The following is a 27,457-nucleotide window of genomic DNA, read 5'->3' as shown; positions in this document are numbered from 1 at the left end:
AAAGCGTTTTTTTTTTCCCACGATTTTATATATTACGAATTTATTTGACGATTTTTGATTTATATCACGAATTTATTTGTTTTAGTAGAATTTATTTGTTTATGCAGGTTTTTCCATTGCAATTCACTTATTTCAATTTTCAATAGACTTAATTGTAGTAAAAATTTTAAAATTTTTAAAGAGATATCAGTTTTGGAAATTTTATCTTAAGATTTTATACTATAGCACATTTCTAATAGGTTTAACGAATTACATGTCAGTTATTTGAATTCAAATTTATTTTAATGACTCAGTATTTACTAAAAAGATGTAGTTTCTTTTTTTAAAAAAAAAAGTTATTATATGCATTTGAATGATTGTTTTGAATTCTTAGAATTTTGTGCATTTGCAATGTACCTAAGTAAGTAGCAATCGAAGCGAGCTTGGTTTGCGAAGCAAACCATATAAGATTGATTAACAATTTTCGGGGGTTGGCGAGCGTTAGCGAGCAGGGGGCGCAGCCCACTAGTTATAAAAATTCGTCTTAATTCGATTATTTGTTACATTTGATGTTCCGAAGTTTAGCATTTCCCAGAAATACCAATAAATTACTGTCTGCTTTAGCGACACAATTTAGAGTCGGATTTTTCATCTACTTTGGAGCATTAATAATACTTGTATAAAAGCACTATATATTGAAAGTGACATGTGTTTAAATAGTTTAACTAACGATAGACATTGTCAAAAGTAAACTAATGTTTAAGAAACAAGTAACGGTGACAAATATCTTCCGTTATTATTGAATATCGAATATGATAGGATATATATTTAATATCTCATACGTAATCTCATAAAATACAAATTACAAATCGTACAAGTCATTATAACATATCATCTTACAGGTTATCAATAAAATATGAGTATATAATAGAAATATAAAAATATTTTCAAATAACATTGTCCTCACTCTCAAATAATACTGTCATTAAATATGCTGTTATTAAATATACTGTACGCCGTTTTAATTTAATCGCACTATTTGTTTTCTGCAAAGAAATTTAATAATTTTGAAAGTTAAATGTTTTAATTAACTCATCGCTAATATAAGTACTGCATTCTACACAAATTAATATTAAAAAATTGCAAATAAAAGCTTCATTTACTGTTAAAATCATTTTCTTAGACAAAGGGATATCTGCCCTGCAAGTGACGTAGTGGGGGTATCTCGATCCCGATTGGTTGTTGAAACGTGGCATTTGTTTACGTTAGCAACTGTTCTTTCCATTCTAGTTCGAGTGAGCCAAGTTCGTATCTTAAGTGACATATTCTATATTCTTTCATTAAGTTTCTTTCATAAAGATTTCAATTCTTTAGCTATATATTTCTTCATTAACTTAAAGCAGGCACGAAGTCATGTAAAATATAAAAAACTAATTATGCCAGGTATACAAAACAGAAATATACCACTGTTACTATAAAATACATAAACAAAATATAAATCTAAGTTAAGTAAAAGATGTAGACGAGGAAGAATTATACAATAACAAATTTGATGAGCGATACGAGCGTTGTATTTATTTAGGTTCACGTTAATTAGCACTCTAACTTATGCGGAAAAATTTAGCTCGACTTTAACATGCCATATTGTATGTAAACGATCAGCTGGCACTGAGATCATAGGTCACGTGTCTATGTTTCAGTGATCGTCTTCTTCTCGAGTTGCAAGTCGAGTTGCATTGATCTAGACTTGAGTACACTCATCTTATAGCATTAGTTTCTAAGTTTCATAAATCAAATTTTTGCTTCAAAACCAGGGATTTCACCAGCTTCAATAGAATTCAAATAATTTTCAACCCCAACCTCTATCATATTATAAAAGTTAATAAATATGTAAAAATTACACGCTAATTATCAAACAAGCTAATTAAATAAAAAAAAGCAAATCGATTGTTCTAAAACAAATGGCAGCAAACGATTTCAGTTGGTGATCATTTCGATTGGTTATAAGGCGTAAGTGACTGGAAACTGATTTCACAGCAGTTACTGTAAAAATAACAGCAATTTTTTACCCTGTAATTCATTGTGAAATTATCGAAATGGACGTCTTTAAAGTAATTTTTTTTTTACTTCCCTTTACTCCCAATTTTTTTTTAAAAAACAAACAAAAGAATTTCTTCAAAAAATGTATTTTTCTAAAATAAATTAATTAAAATGCTGTATTCCATAAATTAGCTGTATTTCCCGAAGAATATTTGAAAATAATCTTCGGAATCTTGTTCTTTTTTACTTTTATAATAATTTATTTATTCGTTTTATACATTTTGTCCAAACTTTGGCATTTATGTTCGATCATCAGTCTTTGGCATTTATGTTCGACACTATTTATCTTAGTTTTTTAGTTAAAAAGCTAATTTGAGCACTGTTCATAAAAATCACTCAAAGGACTCTTGGAAAAATGTTTTTATTTGACATGTATAATTATTTTTCTGTGTACATACTTTCAGTCTTAAGTATTGTTATCCAACAGCACATATTCTTCTTTTTTCTTTCCTGTTGATTCATTCAAGCTACAAAAGTAAAAGAAAATTTAAGATATTTTAAGATACAACGTACAAGTTAAGAAACATTCACACAAGAAATAATTTTGAAAAACAAAACTCATGTTTTTAATTAAGATTTTTTTAATGACTCACAAAGTGTCTATAGAATATGTATGAAATAGCATATTGCTTGATGAAGGGACTTACTCGCATACATAATTTGTCAAAATATTTAATGTCCGTTTTGTATAAGTTGGGTTAAATTTCGTTTAAAAGGCATTCAATTTTATTTCTCAGAGCATAGAAGGTCGTGGACATGTTGACGTGAACTTAGACTTTCAAACAGCGGGTCAAATTTCATGATCTGGATGGTGTCCTGATCACGATAATGGAAAATCACACTTCTACTTAGCTAAGACAACACGTTGTTCACCTGTGAAGCGGTTCGAGGCGCTTAAGGTTCGAATCCCAGTGATGACTGGTTGATATGAATTCTGCCCACGGTTCTTTCTTACCAAAGAGCTGAAGCAAAATTTTTTCAGTGGTAGTTCAGACTCCAGACTCCGGAGACTCCGGAGGGGCCTGGGTTTGATACTCGACTCTGCAAAGATCCAACGAGTACATGCGATATACGTGATCGTAAAATCCGTGGAGCGAAAGTCTTGGTGTCGGTTGCTGAACAGTATCTTAGTTGCAGAGATCTGGAGAAAATTTCCTTTCCCTTCAGAATAACCCTATGGCTTAAGTGAGAAAGTTGCCTTACAAATTGCGATGGCAATGTCTTCGTATCACCCTCAAAGATGTTTTTCAGACTGTCGCCAATAGCCCTTTGTGTAGTTCCAGTGTGACATCAATGAAATGCCTACCTATCAGTACTAGGGCTATTCTCACTGCATGGGAAAAACAGCGTGTGCAAATTTGGAGATGCAAGCGAGAACCTGATTTTATGAGCTTTTTGCGGGTTAATTTATGTCCCGCAGTGGACTGATCGTTAAGACACGGTTCCCAGCAGAACACCGAAGTCAAGCATCACTGGCTGCGGTCAGTGTGCGGGTGGGTGACCACTTGAATCGGCCTGCGTAGGGACCGAGGATGCGCGGTATTGGTCCTCGTTAAACTGTTCTACCGTAAAGTGCTCGACTTCGCGTGCAGGTCGTGGGGCTACCGAAGCGGGAGTGCCATCCCCTCCGCAGAGGATCAAAATTGTAATGGCATGTCTTCGGATCATCCTCAGGGATGTTTCCCAGACCGTCGCCAATAGCCCATTGTGCAGCTCTAGTGCGACGTAAATGAACAACAACAACAACGGGTTAATTTATTTTATCAAAGAGGGTAAATATAAATAGATTACTCATTCACCATTGAAGTTCAATTCACACACATGAATTTCATACTGTATGCAAAAAATTCATATATTCGCATTGTTTGCAAGCAGTTTTCATATGAATTCATTTCTACAGGACCATTCACATTGACTGTGATTTTTTCTGCATTCGAATGAGAACCAGATTGGTGGAAAATATTTGCCCGCGAAAAGCTTGTCAATAAAATCTTCAACCACATGCAAGTTTTTCATCTTGCAAAAGTCCCGCAGTAAATCGTTAAGGCACGGTTCCCAGCAGATCACCGAAGTCAAGCACCACGGGCTACTGTCAGTGTGCGAGTGGGTGACCATTTGCATCAGTCTGCGTAGGGACCGAGGGTGTGCGGTACTGGTTATCTTTAAACTGTTCTACCGTAAAGTGTTCGAATTCGTGTACAGGTCGTCGGGCTACCGAAGCGGGGTGCCATCCCCACTGCAGAGGATCAAAATTGTGATGACATGTCTTCGGATCACCCTCAGGGATGTTTCCCAGACCCTCGCCAATAGCCCATTGTACAGCTGTGGTGCAACGTAAATGAACTACTACTACATTTCTACAGGACCATTTACATTGACTGGGATTTTTTCTGCATGAGAATGAGAACCAGATTATAGAAAATATTTGCCAGCGAAAATCTCGTCAATGAAATCTTCGTCCACATGCAAGTTTTTCTGTTGCAAAATAATCGCATCCTGTAAGAGTGGCACTGTTGTTCGTTTCGTTAGGAATAGCTCTTTCGCTGTGAAAATGTCATTGAAGACTAGAATATCTATCATCACTCCTCATTGCTAGTTTGCCTCATTGACCATTTATACATCTATTTAAATTGGCTTTATTACAATGTACAATAAATTTGTCGAGTTTCTTAATTTATTTAATTCTTTAAAATAAAAGTAAAGATTACCGCAAGCGTCTTGGCATTCTTTTTCAGTCTTAAAATTATTTCCATTTCCTTGGCATCCTCCATAAACAAACTGTTTGCATCCCCCAGATGCTTTATCGAAATGGAATCTTAAGAAGCCGGCTCTACAAGGTCCGGTCTCGAAAGGCAAGTTGCACAAATCGTCAGCACCTTTACAAAATTTTGAAATATTAATTTACTAATATTTATTCCAAAAATACTGACTTATACTGATCGAGTCAAATATAACCCCTGACTAGAATAATTAATCCAAGAATAACTGAAGGAGAAAGAAATGTACACTTTGTTGTACTTTGTTTAAAAAGTAATTTTATTTTCTCTCAAATACAAAAATTAGTTCCAAAGTTCATCAACAGATGGCGCAGCAGATTAAAAACTGCGAAAATATGTCTTTCATTGCAAGTCAAACGATTCAAAATTAAATATTTGTAAGGATGTCTGTTGATTTTGATTTTAGGCTGTGCGAGATTATTGTTTCAAATGTTAGTTATTTTGAAAACAATATTTCATAACTTATCTCAGATAAAAGCGAATTTTCTAAGACGAACTTTGTAATAAATTTTGAAATTTGGGGAGAATAAATTTTCTGCTTTCGAATTGAAGAATATTAGTCTGAAGTGTGTCGGACCAGTCCCTAATTTAATTTATTTCAATTAATTTAATTATTGAATTTTAAATAGTTATAGAATTCTAATGTAAAGTGCCAAAAAAAGAAAATAAAACAAGTAAAAAGAATTTTCACGTTCTAGGACTCGATCTTAATGGTTCGATGGGGTGGTCTTAAATATGTTAAGTAACTACTACAAACGATATTTTAAGTTACGAGATCAGACACAAAAACGTATTTTGTATGAAAAATCACGCATTTGGATTCCTTATCCTCAGAATATAGGGATTAGCCGCAATTTNACAAAGACTACTCACTTCTGCCTAGCTTAAGGTTATTTCCGTTTCCGTTTTGAAAAGCGCTATATGTTGAGCCACTTCTGCTAGATTTGGCATGTGACATTTTTAGCGGCAATCATTGGTCGATTTTCTAGCGTTGCCATTAGGGGAGTTGTAATGAGGCTTTTTTTTTGCCGCCGTGTAAGAGAAATATATATATAGATACTACTAGTATAAAAGCACTACATATTGAAAGTGACAAGTGTTTAAATAGTTTAACTAACGAGACAATGTCAAAAATAAACTAATGTTTATGAAACAAATAACGGTGACAAATATCTTCCATTATTATTGAATATCGCATATGATATGATATATATTTAATATCTCATACGCAATCTCATAAAATACAAATTAAGAATCGTACAAATCATTATAACATATCATCTTACAGGTTATCAATGAAATATTCGTATATAATAGGAATATAAAAATATTTTCAAAAAACATTGTCCACGCGTTTAAATAATACTATTGTCATTAAATATGCTGTTATTAAATATACTGTACACCTTTTTAATTTAATCGCATTATTTGTTTTCTTTAAAGAAATTTAATCGTTTTGAATGTTAAATGTTTTAATTAACTCATCGTTAATATAAGTACGTTGTATTGTAAAGCGTTGTATTTATTGAGGTTCACGTTATTAGGTCAGCATTCTAACCTATGCGGATAAATTTAGCTCGACTTTAACATGCCGTATTGTATGTAAACGATCAGCTGACACTGAGATCATAGGTCACGTGTCCGTGTTCCAGTGATCGTCTTCTTCTCGAGTTGCAAGTACCCAATTGATCTAAGATTAAGTACACTCTTCTTATAGCTTTAATTGCTCAGTTTCATAAATCAAATTTTTGCTTCAAAACCAGGGAATACACCAGCTTCAACAGAATTTAATTGATTTTCAACCCCATCTCTATCATATTAAAAAAGCTTATTAATATTATGTAAAAATTACAACAATACAAAATTACTAGTTGTAGTTGTAGTTCATTTACGTCGCACTAGAGCTGCACAATGGGCTATTGGCGACGGTCTGGGAAACATCCTTGAGGATGATCCGAAGACATGCCATCGCAATTTTGATCCTCTGCAGAGGGGATGGCACCCCCGCTTCGGTAGCCCAACGACCTGCACGCGAATAAAAAACTACTAATGTCAACAAAATTACTAATTATCAAACAAGCTAATTAAATAAGAAAAAACAAGCTAATCCACTGTTTTAAAACCAACAGAAAAATGGCAGCAAACGATTTCAGTCAGTGATAATTTCGATTGGTTCTAAGGCGCAAGTGACTAGAAACAACTGATTTCACAGCGAAAAATATTTTCATTTATTGTTACGACATTGGTGTTGTAAAAATATATCAAAGGTTACTGTAAAAATAACAGCAATTTTTTACCCTGTAATTCATTGTAAAATTATCGAAATAGACGACTTTAAAGTAATTTTATTTTACTTCTTGTTATCCACAAATTTTTTTTTTTTTGAAGCAAACAAAAAAATTTCCAAAATAAATGAATTTTTCTAAAATAAATTAATTAAAATGCTGCATTCCTTAAATTAGCTGTATTTCCCGAAGAATATTTGAAAATAATCTTCGGAATCTTGTTCTTTTTTACCTTTAAAATAATTTATTTATTGATTTTATACATTTTGTCCACCCTTATAAAAATATCGTTGGCACTTATGATCGACATTATTTATCTTAGTTTTTTAGTTAAAAAGCTCATTTGAGCCCTGTTCATAAAAATCAGTGAAAAAACTCTTGGAAAATTGTTTTTATTGACATGCATAATCATAATTATTTTTCTGTACATATACTTTCAGTTTTAAGTATTGTTATCCAACCACACATATTCTTTTTGTTCTTCTTTCCTGTTGATTCATTCAAGCTACAAAAATAAAAGAAAATTTAAGCTATTTTAGGATACAACGTGCAAGTTAAGAAAAATTCACACAAGAAATAATTTTGAAAAACAAAACTCATGTTTTTAATTAAGAATTAAAAACATGATTTTTTTATTGACTCACTAAGTGTCTATAGAATATGTATATTGCTTGATGAAGGGACATACATAGTTATCAAAATATTTAATGTCCGTTTTGTATAAGTCTGGTTAAATTTCGTTTAAAAGGCACTCAATTTTATTTCTCAGAGCATAGAAGGTCGTGGGCATGTTAACATAAACTTAGACTTCGAAAAAAAAGGATCAAATTTCATGATCTGGTCTGTGTGTCCTGATCGCAATAATGAAAAATTACACTTCAACTTAACCAAGACAACACGTTGTTCACCTGTGAAGCGTTTCGAGGCGATCAAAGTTCGAATCCCAGTGATGACTGGATGATATGATTCCTGCCCCTGCTTCTTACCTACCACAGTGCTGAAGAAAAATTTTTTAGTGTTAATCGGATCATGGGTTAGAATTCACTTGCCATCGTGGTTTGAATAAACATGCAGTGAAAATACGGGTTAGCTCCATCAAAAAGTCCTCCAGGAAAGACTAGTTAATCTCAATGCTTGATTGAGGAGTTTCTTTGTCTTCTGGGTTCGGTTGAAGATTACAAGTTAATGGAGGTGAATATTTTTAGTCGTTAAACCTAAATTGGATCAGTTCTCAGTGCTACCATTTTATAACCTCCCCTAAATAGCTGAAATAACATTACACTGAATCAACAGCTAATTATTCTGTTGTCAACATTTTGTAGTAAAATATAGGGCAAAATTATAATCTCGCAGCAAGAATTTTATGCACTATCTTCTGCGATTGCGCAAAAATATTATTCGACACCTATAAAGTGGCCATGCTCACTGCATCCGATTGTTCTGTGTGAACGTTTAGCGACTGCATGAATACATTAAGGAATTACAGGAAACTATGCGAATCAAATTTGCGGGTTTTTGCAAATGTGAATTACGTACGGTGAGAATGCTCTATAAATGAAAGGTCGTATTAAGCCAATAGTTAGAGAATCGGACTTCAGTCCGGATGGACCGGGGTTCGATACTCGACTCTGCAAAGACCAACCGAGTACATACGATTTACGTGATCGTAAAATCCTTGGAGCGAAAGTCTTGGTGTCGGTTGCTGAACAGTATCTTAGTTACAGAGATCTGGAGAAAATTTCCTTTCCCTTCAGAACAACCCTCTATCTAAATTGAGGAAGTTGCCTCACAAATTGTGATGGCATGTCTTCGTATCATCCTCAAAGATGTTTCTCAGACTGTCGCCAATAGCCCTTTGTGTAGTTCCAGTGTGACATAAACGAAATGCCTATGCCGCCTGTCAGTACTAGGGCTATTCTCACTGCATGGGAAAAACAGCGCGTGCAAATTTGGAGATGCAAGCGAGAACCTGATTTTATGAGCTTTTTGCAGGTTAATTTATTTTACCAATGAGGGTAAATATAAATAGATTACTCATTCGCTATTGAAGTTCAATTCACACACATGAATTTCATACTGTATGCAAAAAATTCATATATTGGCATTTTTTGCAGGCAGTTTTCATATGAATTCATTTCTACAGGACCATTTACATTGACTGTGATTTTTTATGCATGCAAATGAGAACTAGATTGGTGGAAAATATTTGCCCGCGAAAATCTTGTTAATAAAACCTTCGTCCACATGCAAGTTTCTCACTTGCAAAAGTCCCGGAGTGGACTGATCATTAAGGCACGGTTCCCAGCAGATCACCGAAGTCAAGCATCACTAGCTGCAGTCAGTGTGCGGGTGCGTGACCACTTGCATCAGTCTGCGTAGGGACCGAGGGTGTGCTGTATTGGTCCTCGTTAAACTGTTCTACCGTAAAGTGTTCGAATTCGCGTGCAGGTCGACGGGCTACCGAAGCGGGAAGCCATTTCCACTGCAGAAGATCGAAATTGTGATGGCATGTCTTCGGATCATCCTCAGGGATGTTTCCCAAACCCTGGCCAATAGCTCATTGTGCAGATCTAGTGCAACGTAAATGAACTGCAACAACAACAATCACTTGCAAAAAAATTGCATCCAGTAAGAATGGCGCTATGGTTTGTTCTGTCAGGAATGGCCCTTTGGCTGTGAAATTGTCATTGAAGACTAGAATATCTATCATCACTCCTCAATGCTACTTTGCCTCAAAAACCATTTATACATCTATTTAAATTGGCTTTATTATAATATACAATTAATATACTATAATATACAATTCTTAATTTATTTAATTCCTTAAAATAAAAGGAAAAGTAAAGATTACCGCAAGCGTCTTGGCATTCTTTTTCAGTCTTAAAATTATTTCCATTTCCTTGGCATCCTCCATAAACAAACTGCTTGCATCCCCCAGATGCTTTATCGAAATGGAATCTTAAGAAGGCGGCTCTACAAGGTCCGGTCTCGAAAGGCAAGTTGCACACATCGTCAGCACCTTTACAAAATTTTGCAATTATAATTTATTAATATTTATTCCAAAAATACTGACTTATACTGATAGAGTCAAAAATAACTCCTGTCTGGAATAATTCATTCAAGAATAACGGAAGGATAAAGAAATGTACACTTTGTTGTACTTTGTTTAAAAAGTCATTTTATTTGCTCTCAAATGTAAAAATTAGTCACAAAGTTCATCAACAGATGGCGCAGCAAATTAAAAACTGCGAAAATATGTCTTTCGTTGCATGTGAAACGATTCAAAATTAAATATTTGTAAGGATGACTGTTGATTTTGATTTTAGGCTGTGCGAGATTATCGTTTCAAATGTTAGTTATTTTGAAAACAATATTTTATAATTCATCTCAAATAGCAGCGAATTCTCTAAGACGAACTTTGTAATAAATTTAGGAATTTGGAGAGAATAAATTTTCTGCTTTCGTATTGAAAAATATTAATCAGAAGTTTGTCAGACCAGTCCCTAATTTAATTTATTTCAATTAATTTAATTATTGAATTTTAAATAGTTATAGAATTCTGATGTAAAGTGCCAAAAAAAGAGAAGAAAATAAAGCAAATAAAAAGAAATACCCCTGAATACATCGGATTTTCACGTACTAAGACTCGATCTTAATGGTTCGAGGGGATGGTCTTAAATATGTTAAGTAACTACTACAAACGATATTTTAAGTTACGAGATCAGACACAAAAACGTATTTTGTATGAAAAATCACGCATTTGGATTCCTTATCCTCAGAATATAGGGATTAGCCGCAATTTTGGAAATATAGTCCCAATAGTTTGGTTAGGAGAGCGGTCTAAAGTTTGGATCCCTAAGTGTTAATTTTACTTTCTACGTATTTCGCTATGTCTCGAGAACTTTTTAGCAAATTGGAAATTTTTTTCACACAATAATAAAATTCGTTTATCCAAAGATTAATCCATGTAGTAATTAATATTTAATTATTTTATTCATTATTTTATTTAATAATAGTCGAATAATGACATCAGAAAATAATACACCGAAATTTGACACTGGTCTGATCGAAAAAAGCTCTCTATCTCTAGTTTTGGTGGCATATGGGGACACATTGCTGAAAATTTTATTAAGCGCTTACGTCTATTCAAAAGGCAAGCACTTAGAAACCAATTAAATTTATTTATTGGTAAAATTCTAATCTTATTGTCATCTGATTATATTTTGTGAATTTTTTTATTTTTGCTAAAGGTATTTTTAATAAAGATATTTTAAAAATTATTTCTCCAGTTTTTTATTTATTTATTTTTTTTGCACCTGTATTTTGGAATTGTTATTATTTTTTTATTATTTGACTGTGCCATTTGCAGCAGTAATATGACGACATGATATGCACATTTTGCTTAAATTGTTTTACTCTAATATCCCCCTTTTTATTTATTTATATTTTCGAAAATTATCTATCTGTTTGGAATAATGAGGAAGCTTTGCTATATTTTTATTAGCAGAGCGTGCATTTTGTCAGTGATAATATACATTTCGATGTGTTCTTTTGTATAACCCTGGTGCTTTATTGTTATTTTTGTTATTAATTAAGGTACATAATTTGCCAAAATTGCTTCTGAAATAATTTGATGGTCTTTCTATGTAATTAATGATTGAATATTTTTTATGATTAAAGCCCTGATTTTGATAGCTTATGCATTTACTTCCTTTTAGGAAAATTTGTCTATATAAGGTTGTTTTTACGGGTTCTGGTGTATTTTTTTCCTTGTAAGGTCTTTTTTACATGGGAAACATTTATATTTTACTGCCAAGATATCTTTTTAACAATTTATGATTGTTTTATATTGAGTAATTTTTTCGTCTGAAATATTTCAAACATATTTGCCTTTTACTTATCGTAATTCTCATACAACCTTGCAAAAACCATAAAACACTTTTTCTTACTAATATCTATTTCAAGATTTAATGGAAATCGCCACTCGAAATAGATTGATATTATTGATTAATAGATTGATTAATAGATTGATTGATATATGCATTCATATCAAAAATATATGCGATTCCTGGGAAGAAATAATGCTTCATATTAAAACTCTTGTTTATTTTATAAATAATGTTTCCCATTTTTAAAGTATTTTTAGATGTTTTTAAAGAAATTTTTGCTATTCTTAATTTTAAGGGGAGTTTTAGAGATTTTTTTAGGATTGTTCGTCACTGATGGACTACAGTTCTCAAGATTAAAAACTAGGAAGCCAAAGTGCTTTTGAAAATTTAAAATTATAATTTAAAATTATCATATTGATTATTTATGACATATTTTTTTTGCAGATAACAATGAGTGAAAATTAAAATAAAAAATTTGTAATGAATATGAGTTTGTTTTCTAGTTCTCGGTAAAAAGTTTCAAAATCATATGGACTCCCCCTAAAATTTCTTATCGCTTAGGACTAAGAAACTGGTTTAGATCAATTTTAATGCTATTTTATCTTTGATTTAAAAAAAGAAATACTTAATTAAGGTTACTTATACGTCACAATGCCATACAGTAATTGTGAAAGAATTAAGAAAGCAAAATATAACCATTTGTTCGTTTCATTTTCAATTACTATCAAAAATAGTTACTTAATTTAATTTTTCCCGAACTTACCACAGACAACAAGAAAGAGTGCCAAAGTGCAGAGAAGAATGATTGATTTCATGATGTTAGCCTTGATCGTTCAAGTGATGAACCTATAATGATAACCAGCTTTATACTGATTTGAAACGATAACTTTTAAGAGCGCAGCAAAGAATATTTAACTGCTAAAGTCATAACATACACGTTGTTATAGAACAGCTGAACAGCACCTTTGCATACTTAAACAATGTTGTTTAAATACCTTTAGTCAATTTTATGATTTCGTTTTAAGTTGTGTATTTAGAACATATAATGCAATCATAATATATTTTGCAATGGCAATAATACTTCTAGATAATGTTAGAATAATTAAATGCCTATTTAAATCATGCAGATACATTCTCCTATAACTTCTGATCGTATTTTATGCTATATTCGGATGGGGGGATGTCAGAATATATTTTTAGCAAAGGAATTCCAAAGTTTCTGTACTTTTTTTATAGTTTTGATACATTTATCATGGAAACTAAGTAAAATGTGCTTCGTAAAATATTTTGTAATCCCTGTGTATATTTCCTCACAGGATAATTTCCAGTGGATTCCCTCACATGTTGGGGTTGATGGGAATGAGAGGGCTGACTTCCAAGGCCAAATCCGCTGCCTGCCGAAGAGAACACTGATCATTGTGGGAAGCTTACCTTTAGTGAAATTTCTTCCGTGGCAAAAATGAAATTAAACAAGACCATAAGAACTCCTCCTAACCACTCTTGGTATTTCGCAAAAAAAAAATCGGGAGAATCTTTCAATCTTAGACTGAGAACCCATCAAACTGCCTCTTCACGCTTCTTGAGTGGCCACACTAGATACCTTACTTTCAACCGGGACCAAAAAACTTATCCTGAATGTCATTGGTGCTCGACAGACATGGCCACCCCAGCGCATATTCTGACTTGTTTGGGGTTCGGTAAAGATGAGGTCCTGCGAGACTCCAGTCTTTTTATGGACTTTTTGGAGATGTTCGGATTCATGGGAGTCGTCTAGCGCTGTTAGACGATTCCGAGATTAGCAACAACATATTTTGTCATGTTAGTTGGTTGGAGTTTCTTAGCACAAGAGCCAGGAATGGCTATACTGTGCTAGTCACTAGGTCAAAATTGGTCCCTAAGTCAAACTGATATATTTTTTATTGTAGGGAATAAACTCCTATAGTCTTGATAAACTTTAAAAGCTGTAATGTATAGGGTCATCAAGCAAAGATTGAAGATCAGGATAAAAACTGCCGAAAAGTTTGCATCTCAAGCATTTGAATCGTTTGCAGTCTGTAAAAATATGTTTAATAGTGATAACAACTTAACTTAGTGAACAAATTGGTGCTGATTTGCTTTTCAACAAATGCATATGGGTACAACGAGAATGGTCAATGAAGAAGCCTGTTTATTAAAAACTGAGTTTTGCCGTCAACGGGTATTATTTTATAGTTATAAACAGAAGGGAAAATTTCAAGTGATTTGTTATCATTTTGTGTATTCTAGTGCTCATTCCAGGCTTGATATACTAATGATTAACAAATTCGATTGATGTCTAAGGGTGCTAAAATATTCCTGCGTATATTATACTGCGGACTTTTTGTAACTACATTAGCTCGTTCATTCCCGTGTGAGGGGATCCACATGATCCCGATCAACATGGGATGGTATCCAGCAGAAATAATTATCGAAACCTCCGTCATATAGCCGTGTGATGTACTTTCGGATTTTTAGAGTCACTTTGTTTAGATTTTGCCTTGTATATGTATATTTTGTATGTACATTACATATCTATTATCCCTATGTATATTTTGTCTTTGCCATATCTTTGTATCAAGCAAGCAAGCAAAAAAAAAATTATTAAAATTTTTTGCATATTTTAATTCTAAAGTGTATACAAATTTGAAATATATAGTAAAAAAGTACGAAATTTGCAAAAAAAAAAAGAAAAAAAAAATGTATATATACACTACCGGTCAAAAGTTTGCGAAAATTTTGAAATCTACAAAAAAAAGTTCTAAATTCAAATGTTCATAGAACTGCGAAAAATCATTCAAATGGCATGAAAATTTGATATGTTCTAATGTGAACTCTTTACAGTTAGTTACATATGATCAAATTGCAATACTTTGTTTTTTGCGAACTGAATCCACCTTTTCATCATGAGTTGTTTCTATGGTGAAAAAAGTTGTTAAGTTTGAACACTTGCCAAACTTGCAAAAAAAATTTTTTGTACTTTCTGTTAATAGAAAATAGTTATTTGAACAGTTCTATGTAAGTCCTCAAAATTTCAAATCGATTTGATTTTTTTTGACGAAGTTATAGAATTTTGAAAAACATGTGTACTTTTCTCGATTTTTAAGCATTCCACATTTGCGGTCCTTTGGTCTATACATCTTCGACCAAAGAACTTTTTAATTTTAATGTTTTCTATATTTTCAAATAATTAATATTGATTATAAAACAAATATTCTTATTTATTATTGTAATTATTGTTACTACAAGGAACTTATTATGAATATAATTAAAACAATATCTCATAGATGTCACATTTCATCTAAAATTTGTTTGTTCTTGCAAACGATGCTCTGATATTTGAATCGAAGTCAGTTATGGGACATTTTACAACAGGAATGGAACTCTATATCACTTGAAGTGATTAATGGTTTATTAGAACGAATGCTATGCATATGTAAGGCTATAATAAAAGCAAAAGGTGGATGGTTCGAGGAATCTAAGATTTAAATGTTAATTTATTTAATTACAAAATACGAATAAGAATATGTTAAATATTTGACCTGTTGTAAATAAAATAGTTTAATAAAAATGCAAATTTTTTATACTATTGTTATTATTTTTTTAGAATTATTTATGTAATTATTGTTATAACTTTTTAATTTAATTTAATATAAAGTAAAAATATCACAACAAAACTAATACAGGTAAGCAATAAATATAAACAATAAATATAAACAATAATAATTACAATAATGAATAAGAGTATTTGTTTTATGATAAATATTAATTATTTGAAAATATAGAAACATAAAAATTAAAAAGTTCTTTGATAGAAGATGTATAGACCAGAAGACTGCATATGTGGAATGCTCAAAAATCGAGAGAAGTACACATGTTTTTCAAAATTCTATAACTTCGTCAAAAAAAATCGAATCGATTTGAAATTTTGAGGGCTTACATAGAACTGTTCAAATAACTATTTTCTATTAACAGAAAGTACAAAAAATATTTTTTGCAAGTTTGGCAAGTGTTCAAACTTAACAACTTTTTTCACCATAAAAACAATCCGTGATGAAAAGCTGGATTCAGTTCGCAAAAAACAAAGTATTGCAATTTGATCATATGTAACTAACAGTAGAGGGTTCACTTTAGAACATATCAAATTTTCATGTCATTTGAATGATTTTTCGCAGTTGTATGAACATTTGAATTTAGACCTTTTCTTTGCAGATTTCAAAATTTTCGCAAACTTTTGACCGGTAGTGTATGTGTGTGTGTGAATGGGAAAGAGCATGCGTTTGCGGACGCAATTAGAATGCTCCCAAAATGTAGGAAAAAAATCTAGTTTATCCTAGCAGCAAAATAAATTGGGCCTTCATTGGATCCAATATTCACGAATTTTGGCTTAATAAGAAATTATTTTTCAAAAAAGCCATTATTTTCCCGATATTGAGCTTATATACATATGGGTTTATTGATGTGGGATTATATAGTCTGATTCATCTGATATCTTGCAGCCATTTTACAACAAATATCGGCCCTATATAGATTTGTCAGGTTCACCCGATATTTTATATTGATTATTCAGCCAATATGGGCCCTATAAAGGTCATTCTAGTACCAATATTAAAAAATCTAGGTATTCCAATATTGGTCCCTTGATGGCATAGGACCCACTTTATCGTTTGGTGGAACTTTAACTTAAAAGCAGGACTTAAATTTTAAATCAAAACAGTCTGGAGGGGCATTTGGCAGCCGGGTCAGTGAGAAAAAAAGTTCGATTGTCCCGTCAAAAACGGGACGCCTGGTCACTTTTTAAGGAGGAAAAGAAGTGATTTTCAGAGTTTCTAACCAAAGAATATTGTAGGGTTTTGTTTAATAATATTTATGAAATTTGTAATCTTTACTTTAAAGAGATTCAAAATATTTCTAATCAAATTTTGGCACTTTTATATCTAACATTGTTGAACACAATGTTCATGATTTACGTAGCATTAAAGAACGACTACTAAAACCAAAATTTTTCAATTGAAGAAAAATTTAAACATTTTTTGAGCTGTCTGTCAACGTGAGCATTTCTCGATGGCCCTGAAAAAAATGGTCCGTTTTTTTTTCTGATAAAAAAAAATTAACTAGAGTAAACATTTAATTTAAATATTCGAAATTCGCAGAGCTTTTAAGGTGAAAATTCTTGACAACTTTTCAAAGCTGAAGTTGAAGAAACAGAAAAAACTTTGAGGCATAAATTAATAATTATTAGCTAAAAACAATGAATCCTGACCAATCAGGGTCATGGATACGCAAATCTTACCAAATATGGTATATCTCCCTCTTGGGGAGGCGTTGAAAAGGAGGGTAGTTGTACAAGAGGGGAAAGAAGTAAAAATCTGATTGGCACCAATCAAGAATCTGTCATCGATAAAGGCAAAAAAAAAAAAAAAAAAAAAAAAAAAAAAAAGAGGGAAAATAAAGCAAATATAAATAAGACTCCTGATGGTAACTGTCTAACGTTTTTAGGGTTTCCTATTTATTTTTCTAGAGATTTTTGGACAATAAATGGTGATTGAGTTTTAAGTTTCTTCTCTGTCGAATTCAGAATTAGAAAGCTAGCTTTAGTTGCATCGTAATTAGGGCATTTAGACAGATCAAATTCAGGTGAGTCGTTGTTGCAACTTTGTGAATCATTATTTGTTATCTCCATAACTCACGAGGACGTTCAACTGGACACTCCCATCCCTATCATCGAACCCACGAGGGGAACAGAAATACCGGCTCTTAAAACTTCAGCCTCAGTACTAGGTCCAGGATAGTTCTGGGTATAGCACTACAGCAGGAGCGCGTGGATCCGCCAAAACTATCAGAGCTCAGGGGCACTTCCCTGATCCAGCACGTAGTCCCTAGCAGGGTGCTAAGTATGCTCTACCAGTCGGTTGCAGGAGGCTAGGCTCCTTCCTCTCGTCTAGAGTGAAGCCAAAGAGCACGCAGACTGTAAATTCCGAGATAAAATTGCCCCTTGGGAGCAACACTCGAATGAAAATACAGACGGGTAACTCCAGAACTAGATATGAACTTTCTCTTGCAAATAACATTAATAAAACGAAATCAAAATGTTTCCTTTGAAGAAAAAGGTAAACAAATTTAAAAATCTGAAATTATTAAAAATATTATGGAAAGAAAACTCTAACGAAAAAATACAGAAAAAAGGCCAAAGAATAATTTAAAAACGAAAGCAAAAAATTCTGCCTCCCACTGGTCTATTATTCCCGACATTTTCAAAGAAAAATACTGCTAGGGTATAACAAGGATTTTTTTTTTAGACGCAAATAACTTCATAACTTTTTATATAGTTTCAAAATAAATAGCCTTATCGATTTCAACACTCCTAAACTAATTAAGAAAAACTTCCGTTGATATTAAAATTTTATGTTGGTTCAACATTTTAATGCTTCAAGTTCTGAAGTCATTTCTTTGCAAATGAGAAAACTCTATTAATCTAAAATTTTTTTTTTCCTTGTCCGACTTCATCATAAAAATAGGCCAAAGTAGAGCCACGCAGGTAGGTTTAGTTCAACATTATGAAAAACTTCTTTCAATATGGCAGAAGGTTTTTAAAATATCTGTAGTTCATATACGATTTGGTTCAGTGTAGTTTTACAAAACACGTCAGAGATGCCCATGTTTTATCACAGAAATATTATTCACCGGATGAAAGAAATTTAAAATTGTTTTCAATACAAATTTTTAGAATCATTGCTAAACAAAATATTCATGTAAATATTAGAGAATTTGTTATGCATTCCGGATGTCAAAAAAAAAATTGCATTCCGGTCCAATCAGACAAATAAAGTGGTTTGGGTCGAATATTGCAAGAATTCTAGATTCTAGAAAAACAGATCGGATTAAAAATCCAATAATACAAATGAGAAACTCATTTAACAGATAACAACAATGATACCGAATTGGACCTTTAAAATTCTGTGGAAGTGGGCAACTTCAGAATCTTAGATAGGAGTTCCTATTTTTTATTGCAGATTTGGATTTAGAAAGTATTTCAATTTGACTAGCGTGTTTTTTTTTAGATCACAGATGGCATTAGCGTACAATTTTTTTCAAAACTGAGGCATCTCGAGACATACTTGCAAGATCAAAAAAAATTAAACTTGGTATGACTCCCAGAGAGTGGTGATAGAGTTTGGTGTGTTAATTAATTCTTTTTACTTAGTTTCGCCCCACATATTCAAAAAATACGGAGATACATTCATTACGGCTCCCTCTATACAGTCTTTCTACAAAACTATTGCATTGGAGCTCTGTTACAATGGTTTCTATTCTCAAAATTTATAGGTAGAGTTTGCATGACGTGAACTTAGTAAACTTCAATAAATAATCAAATTATTTAGTATAATTTGAGAATTTTTTAATTTTTATTCTTATGTGTGTGCAGACAATACAGTTAAAGGAATTTCGATTTATTATTTAAAAATTTTTGGATAATTTTTTCTTTCAAAATCTGATAGTTAAAGTTTCCAGATTATGTAAATTAGAGACTAAATCTTAATAATTAATTTTTTGATTTACTGACCTAATGCTATAGCGCCTTTAAATTGCACAAAAGAGAATAAAGAGAAACCTCATGATAGTGACTTGACTATATCTTAAACTAGTTATAGAAATTGTAAACTCCCCTTTTACAAGAAATTTTTTATAAGACACATGTCAGCTGAAAGTACTGGTTAAACTATAGCATGTATCTTTAGGAAACCACGAAGGGGATAAAATCAATAAAAAAGATTGCAATTAGGTACTTGCACTTCAAGAAGAAGACCTCCCGTACCCACACATGTGGCCCATGACGTCAGCTCCAGCTAATCTTAATCAGAAAAATATCATATTAAAGTTGAGCTAAGTTTCTCTACATAAGTTAGAATGTTAGCTAACGATAAATTAATTAAATACGCAGCCGTATCGTATATCGAATTAGTTGACATATAATTCTTTCTATCCAGAATATTCCCCCGTGCTTCCCTAAAAATATAGACTGATGGTAGCAGAGGTGAGGGAGGAATTTCCGGTAGTGGAGTGTATATTCCAACTCCTATGGGTGCCATTGAATACAAGATCAAAAATCCCAACAACAGTTCAGTTTTTAGGTCTGAGCTTATTGCTATCAGAAAGGGCTTGAAAATTTGCTGCTCGGGCAGATTATTTTCAAGATATTTGGATATTGACTAATAGTCGTGCCTCAATCCAGCATATCTCTAATTGGGATATTATTGGAGATCAGACCAGCCTTGATATTTTAGACCTAATTGACAGACCAATTCATCCAACCATTCTATACACTTTCAGTGGATTCCCTCACATGTTGGGGTTGATGGGAATGAGAAGGCTGACTTCCTGGCCAAATCCGCTGCCTGCCGAAGAAGACACTGATCATTGTGGGAAGCTTACCTTTAGTGAAATTTTTTCCTTGGCAAAAATGAAATTAAACAAGACCATAAGAACTCCTCCCAACCACTCTTGGTATTTTGCAAAAAAACCGGGAGAATCTTTCAATCTTAGACCGAGAAACCATCAAACTGCCTCTTCACGCTTCTTGAGTGGCCACACTAGATCCAAATTTCGAGTGTCGGGTTCTAGATTTGGTTCCTAGGTGACGCACAAGGTGTATTTAATAAATCTACATGTACACCCCTGCTGGAAGCCATTTTTATGTACTTTTGAAAGAGTTGCATCACAAAAGATATTTTCACGCTACGTAAGTACTTTTTTTGGTATTAGAATATTATATTGTGACAAAGTAATTATGTTTAAACAAATAAAAATTATTAACCAAATATGTAAGTGGACACCTAAATTAACATTTCAATAAAAAAGAATTAGTTTTGTTAATTAACTAGCAATGTTGTTAACAAATGAAGCTGAAATGGCGTCTTGGGGACGATTGTAGCAATAAGTAAATGGACGATTGTAACAGCTAAAAATAAATAATCTTATGTTTACAAACCATTACTTAACTCTTTAAGAACCACCAATAGTTTCCTATATCATTTATATTATGTTGCATGTGCATTTTTTTATTTGTCACCTTTCACAGCATAAATTAAAATTTTTAACCCCTTAAAGTTAAAAGTTTAACCCTTTAGGTCTCTGCTCATTATTATTTTTACTCCTAAAATATCACTACTATTTTGATCAATAAAAAAATATATCACAACTATGATAATATGTATAATTAACTATGTTTTAGTTGAATTTATGAACTGTTACAATGGACCTCGTAAGTGGGGACAATTGTAACAAGTGCACGACTCAAAAATTGTTAATAACTAATATAATAACATTTAAAATAAGGTATTTATTTTTTTTCTGGTAGAGGATAGTCTACTTTACTCGTCTGTCAACTAATACTAATAATATATTGGATTTTTTGTTAGTTAAAAATAATTAAGTAAAAAATGTTACAATTGACCCCACTCTCCCCTACTTCTAATTATCAAAATTACCTGAATTCTATGTAATGTTACGTTTTCACGTCATTATTGTCTAGAATTGCATTAAAATAAGTTCAGAAGCAGCTATTTTATCAAAATTTATTGACTTGGTGACTAAATTGACGAGCTAGACAATTGCAAGGGAAATTTTGATTCACATTCGTCAAATTTGTGCAAAAAAAACAAAAACAAAAAAACATTTTAAGTGAAAATTTCGTAAATATCTGAAAAATACAAATATTCCGTTTAAGGAAATAAATTACCATAACAAAAATTGCTCTTTTTGCTACAAATACATTATTTCAAAAATGTTATTCGTTCAGTTAGTTAGGCTTCATAATGAATCAAGGAAAAAAAATCGGAACAGCGCTTTCAGGAAAGGCAATCAAAAAAGTGCATATACCAGAGAATTCTTTTAAAGAAAGTTAGAGACAAACTAAAAAAGTATGATTTACACGACTTAACAGCAAATTTTGTAGCAAAATAATTATAAAATAAATTATTTTTAATTTCAGAACTGCTTTGTATAAAACAGAATATTTTCACAGTTTTCAGTAATTTTATTGACTGAGCATTGAACAATTCATAACAGTTATTGACCAATACATATAGAAATTTTTTATATTACAGTTGCATGGAAAAATAACCAGTATTAATTGATAAGTAAAATTGTTAATTGAGTTTCTTGTTCTTAAAATGACAGAATTTCTCATAAGTACTGAATCTTGCTGGTAAGGCTATATGGCTGAGCCATTTATTTAATTAGTGGAAACCTTGACACCGGGAAGATGAAAAACTAAGCAGTTTTATGAAAAATTGCCTACAAAAATTTGATGATGATTCGATAAAATTAGAATTTCGTTCTGTATATAAATTCAGACAATAAAACATTACACATATTAACACATGTTGATTTAAATTTATTTTAACATACTTTTGATGTTGTACTTTAATTTAATTATACATGCTTTGCTGCACATGTGTACATGAGTGCATGAAAGCTAGGTTCTAGAAGAATTATTCATTTTCAGGTGCAATAATATAAACTTGTGAACAATGTTGAAGAAAACTCAAATTTTAGAAAGGCTAATAATGATCAATGTTGAAAACTAAATAATCTGGAAAACTAAGTTTCATAGGATCAAGCGGATTTCTATTTTTGGATTTTATTTTGGATGCTTGAATTAGATGTCTATTTTCTTCCCTTTCCTGAAAAATACAAAAAGAGAAATTTGTTACTTAAATATAATAAGGATAATGATAAATAATACAACATAAAATATATATTTTTTAAAAAGTATATTTTTAATTGTTCTGTTTATTTATATGATTTGATACTCTCGGTTTCTTATGAAACATTTTTAAGTAATAAATATCAAAAGAGCTTTTATTAGATCTTTGTAAGAAACTGCAACTGTAGTTGAGAGAAGCTTAACCATGTTAGCTAATAATTAAAATTAAAAACGATTTGATAAAAAAACATAATAACTAAAAACAAAAATGCTTTTCTAAAACTAAAAAGGATGATCGTAGATCTCTTCTGTCTACCGATACAAGTGTAGGGCTAATAATCCTGCGTGTCCCAGAGGCTTGTGCCATTAAGTTAAAAATTTCTTGAACTCTCGTGCAATTGCTGTTGTAAAGACGCGTTAAATGTTTTAGAATACTTTAATCTGGTTGTATGAGTTAACTAATGTATTAAACCAAGAGGAACGTATGGCAGAATTCATCAAAAGTTTGTTGATTAGAAGCAACCTTAGACGTTAAAATCTTTAATAAACCTTATTTTCGAATGGTCAGTGAATTAAAACTATTTCAACTTACCACATGCTTTCTCACATTCTTCTTCAGTGTTGAATTTATTTCCATTTCCTCCACATCCACCATAAACAAATTGTTTGCATTTTCCTAAGTCTGCATCGTAGGCATATTTATGAAAAAGGGCCATGCACATTCCTGTTTCTGCTGGTAAACTGCACACATCCTCTTCACTTTTAGCTGTCAATAGAAATAGAAAAATAAAAACCTCATGTTTAGATTAACGAACAGTAACTGATTTCGCTTAAATATGTCAACAGATGATGATTGGGTTTGGAGGCCCCCTCTGATGCATACGGGGCAGTTGCCCCGAGCCCCTACATCAGAGGGGGCCCCCAAGGTGAATATAAAGTTTATTTTACGTTTCCTTCCTTAATGAACTTTTTAAAAAAAAAAATATCAGTACCGTTTAAAATCCGTCTGGTTTATGTTAGCTTCTTCATTAATCTATTGTATGAACACAATCTATATGTCGTAAATCCATGGCTTTCCAGGGCTGAATTCAGCTAAGCTTTCGTAATTATGATGAACCAATTTAGCCAACCAAAAGCCTGTATTTCTACATATTGCAAAATACGATATGTTTACAAAAATACAGGCTTCTGATTGGCTTCATTGAGCCATTGTAATAGCGAAAATGTAGCTGAATTCCGCCCTGATGTCAGCAATGATATGAATTTTTCGCAGCTAGATGACAATTTTAACAATTAGTAAACCACATTCAGCATGATGGACGTAGAATTGTCAGAAAATCAATAAAATGGATAAAATGATATTTCGTCTGACCTTTGGAGGGTGGGGACTTTATACCTATTTTGGGTTCTAGTCAATTTTCTTGTTATCTATAATGAGAAGATAAATGTAAATACCTCCATAAAGTTCGGTTCTTTATTAACTGAAGTGGTGAAACAGTGGGCATCCCCACAGAAGTTTTTGCCTCAGGCCCCAATAAGGCTAAGTCGGGCCCGGCTTCCTGGTTATGAATTCTTTTATTGTATTATTCTCAAACTAGATTATACGGTATCAAATCAACCACTGAATTTATGCAAAACTTATGCCGATTGTTGAAAGTACTCGTATTCGTGAGAACAAACATGGAAGGTACTTCACTGCGAATCGTCACTTAAGATGAATTTATATACAAAAGAGACTTTAATGTCACAGATTGAGACGTAAAAAAAGAAAAGAAAAGGCAAAGAAACCCAACTTTTTTGGTCTATTTTTCCTTAATATGAGAAATACAAACTATTAAGTTCGAACTTTGAAGAAAAAATGTGAGACGAATAATTTGTATTAAAAATTGCACTTAAATTTGCTCTTTTAATACGAGTGGAAAATTTGAAAACGATTGCAAAAATTAATCGGTAACCATATGCTATGAAATCGTAAATTTTTCTCGTTACTATATAAATGTATTTTTTTGTTTATTATTATTTAGAGTATAATATAGCTTATAAGAATAGCTTCTGGGACGAAATTTAAACATATTTCTCATTGAATTAACATAAACGAAAAATCTACAAGTAATCTTACTATTAATCTTAAGCGCCCAACATTGTTCCTCGCTTACCGGCTAAAAGAATTCGTATTCGGGATGAAAATTGAAATTTAAAATATCAATAAATAAAAAACATCCATTTAAGTTAGCCTTAAAGTTCAAAATTTCGTAACTGATGAGTGACACTTGGGGTGCATTCCTTGCTGGCTCGTGTCATTCCGTCAGACACAAAAATGTCAATTAGAACAATCATGAGCGCTTAATAGTTATGCAATAAACTAAGATTAGTTATAAGATAACAGACCTTTTTTACACACAGTAATGAACTTATTTTATTTTTATCTATTATAAAATGATTCAAAATGCAAAGCTATTGTAAAAATTTTGATTTGATGTAAACATTTCTGATTTTTTTCTCTTTCACCTCCTATTAAAAAGAAAGCTTCAATAAGATTTAAAAAAAAAATATTTTTTTAACATCTTTTACTGCCATAAAATTCGGAAATTTTGAAGTATTATTATTGCAATTATATTAAAATACCAGTCTGAAGTTTTTAATAGAAGCGAGCGTAATCGGATACTTCATACTTCAACGGATATAAATGTTTTATTTTTTATTTTAAATTTTTGGTCTATAAACGCTTTTTTTTTAAATTTTTTTAGCACATTCCTTTTAAAATCATCAAATTTTCTGAAAATGGTAATCGTTTGTAAAAAAAAAAAGGAATTATATATTTAGTAACAAATTAATTAATTAATCATCACACGTTTCTTTACTTGTTATAATTTCAAAGAGGAAAAAAATAGATATTTGACAGTCTGAAAAGTGCATGATATTGTTCTAAGACAGTTTTCCTCTGAAAAAATATTTTGGTGCTTAATAAAATCAAAGACAACCTCTATTATAGCTCTATAAAAAGATATTTAATGTGTTGGAACTTTTATCAGTTATTAGTCAGGGAAAAAAAGATTGTGTGTGCACACATAAAACTTTTGTTTCTATAGATGTTTCTGGAGCAGGGGTTTCCATTTCCAACTTACATGAGGCCGGGGGCCACAATTAAAAACACACATCAAATGGCGGGCCGCAACTTTATCAAAATTTTATGTAGGTCTCTTTTATGTTTGAAGGAACATTAAATATTACTCTCAGACTTTTACCAAGTTGTTTAAAACAAAGGTATTGAATTTTAAATTAAAATAAGAAGTAGATTTTTAAAAATATTTAATTGCATATTAAAACATTCGAGCTACAATAACTTTAATGTGCACCTATGTATTAAGCAATTAATATGCAACAGATATCTAATTGTTAAGATATAAAACTTTAAAAAGGCTGGTATTGAAACTTACATAGTAGCACAAAAAATGATCAATGTGAAAATTGAGGTTTGTCTTCTGCAACCACCCGAGAATAGATATTTACATTTTAAATTTGCAAATGTGTGTGTAAATATTTTCGTCCAAAATGAGTGGTTTCAGAAAGTTAAATATGAGAATTTCTTCGAGAAAATTTTTGATGCACACATGGTAAATTNAAAGATATTTAATGTGTTGGAACTTTTATCAGTTATTAGTCGGTGAAAAAAAGGATTGTTTGTGCACACATAAGACGTTTGTTTCCATAGATGTTTCTGGAATAAGTAAGCGAAACTTTATTTACACTGTGATGCAAAGATCTTCTCAAGTTTCAATGCCGTCTTAAAAAGCGAGCATTCATGAAATGTTCATCCTATCCATTGCAAGCCATCAATTTTAACTGTAACTTTTTAATTGACGAACAGTTGATTACTTAAAATTGCAACATAAACAGTTTGATTGCATGTCTACAGCGGTTTTAAATCATGAACATTTCACCGACCAAAATAAATTAAAATCGAGGTTATGAAAACTGGGTTATACTTCTTTACATGAATTGATGACAAACTGTTGCAAATAAGAGATGAATATCTTTTAAATTAATAGTTAATGTGGGCTATTATAGAAAATTGTCTCTGATGCAACGTATTTTAGAGAAAACATGATAGTTTTATTTTATTTATTTTGGTAAAAAAAACGTAACTAATAATTATCCATATTTAGTAGCTATATTTCATCTTGGAAATTAAAAATTTTAATTATTTAAAAACTTTAATTATTTAAAAAAAAAAAAATTCATATTTACGTATTTTAAAATTATTTCCTAGTTTATGTCAATTTTGTTTCGGAAATATAAGAGAAAAAAGTAAAAGTTTTTTTTCTATGCTACTCTGGATTAAAGAAATTTATTTGATCAATCACTTACTTTCGGAACCATTTATTTAACATTCAAACTTTTAATAAAGTTTAAATTGCAAAAAAATAACTACTTGGTTTTAGTGCCAAACATTTTGTATTTGCTTTTTAATGACATTTCACTTAAAAATTTAATCTAAGGTTGCATTTAAATTTTTTTAAAATTAAAAATCACAAATCTTCTTACCAAAGGCAAAGAGTGCTACACAACAGATAAGTACAAAAACCTTCATGGTGATTTTTTTTAATTCTATAACTTACCAGAGAAAGAAGCTATATTTATACTACCCTTTAGAGCTCGAAGCACTCGTAAAAAATTTATTTATCATGTATAAACAAGAGCTAT

At 31.6% G+C, this 27,457-nt stretch overlaps 1 protein-coding gene across 1 annotated transcript; it reads right to left on the bottom strand.

Annotated features, from left to right (window-relative positions):
- Positions 1–2,424: 2,424 nt before the first annotated feature.
- Positions 2,425–27,457, bottom strand: LOC122273995 (inter-alpha-trypsin inhibitor-like). The gene is made up of 6 exons (XM_071179171.1): positions 27,299–27,457; positions 23,333–23,519; positions 21,800–21,807; positions 9,993–10,160; positions 4,788–4,955; positions 2,425–2,546 (listed from the first exon to the last, which is right to left on the bottom strand). The coding sequence occupies exons 1-6, from the start codon at positions 27,342–27,344 to the stop codon at positions 2,542–2,544; spliced, it is 582 nt and encodes a 193-aa protein (XP_071035272.1). The 5' UTR covers positions 27,345–27,457; the 3' UTR covers positions 2,425–2,541.

This window comes from Parasteatoda tepidariorum, chromosome 3, assembly GCF_043381705.1.
Source record: "Parasteatoda tepidariorum isolate YZ-2023 chromosome 3, CAS_Ptep_4.0, whole genome shotgun sequence".
Classification (NCBI taxonomy): Eukaryota; Metazoa; Arthropoda; class Arachnida; order Araneae; family Theridiidae; genus Parasteatoda; species Parasteatoda tepidariorum.
Note: the sequence above shows the minus strand (reverse complement) of the source record. Positions and strands in the feature narration are given on the sequence as shown.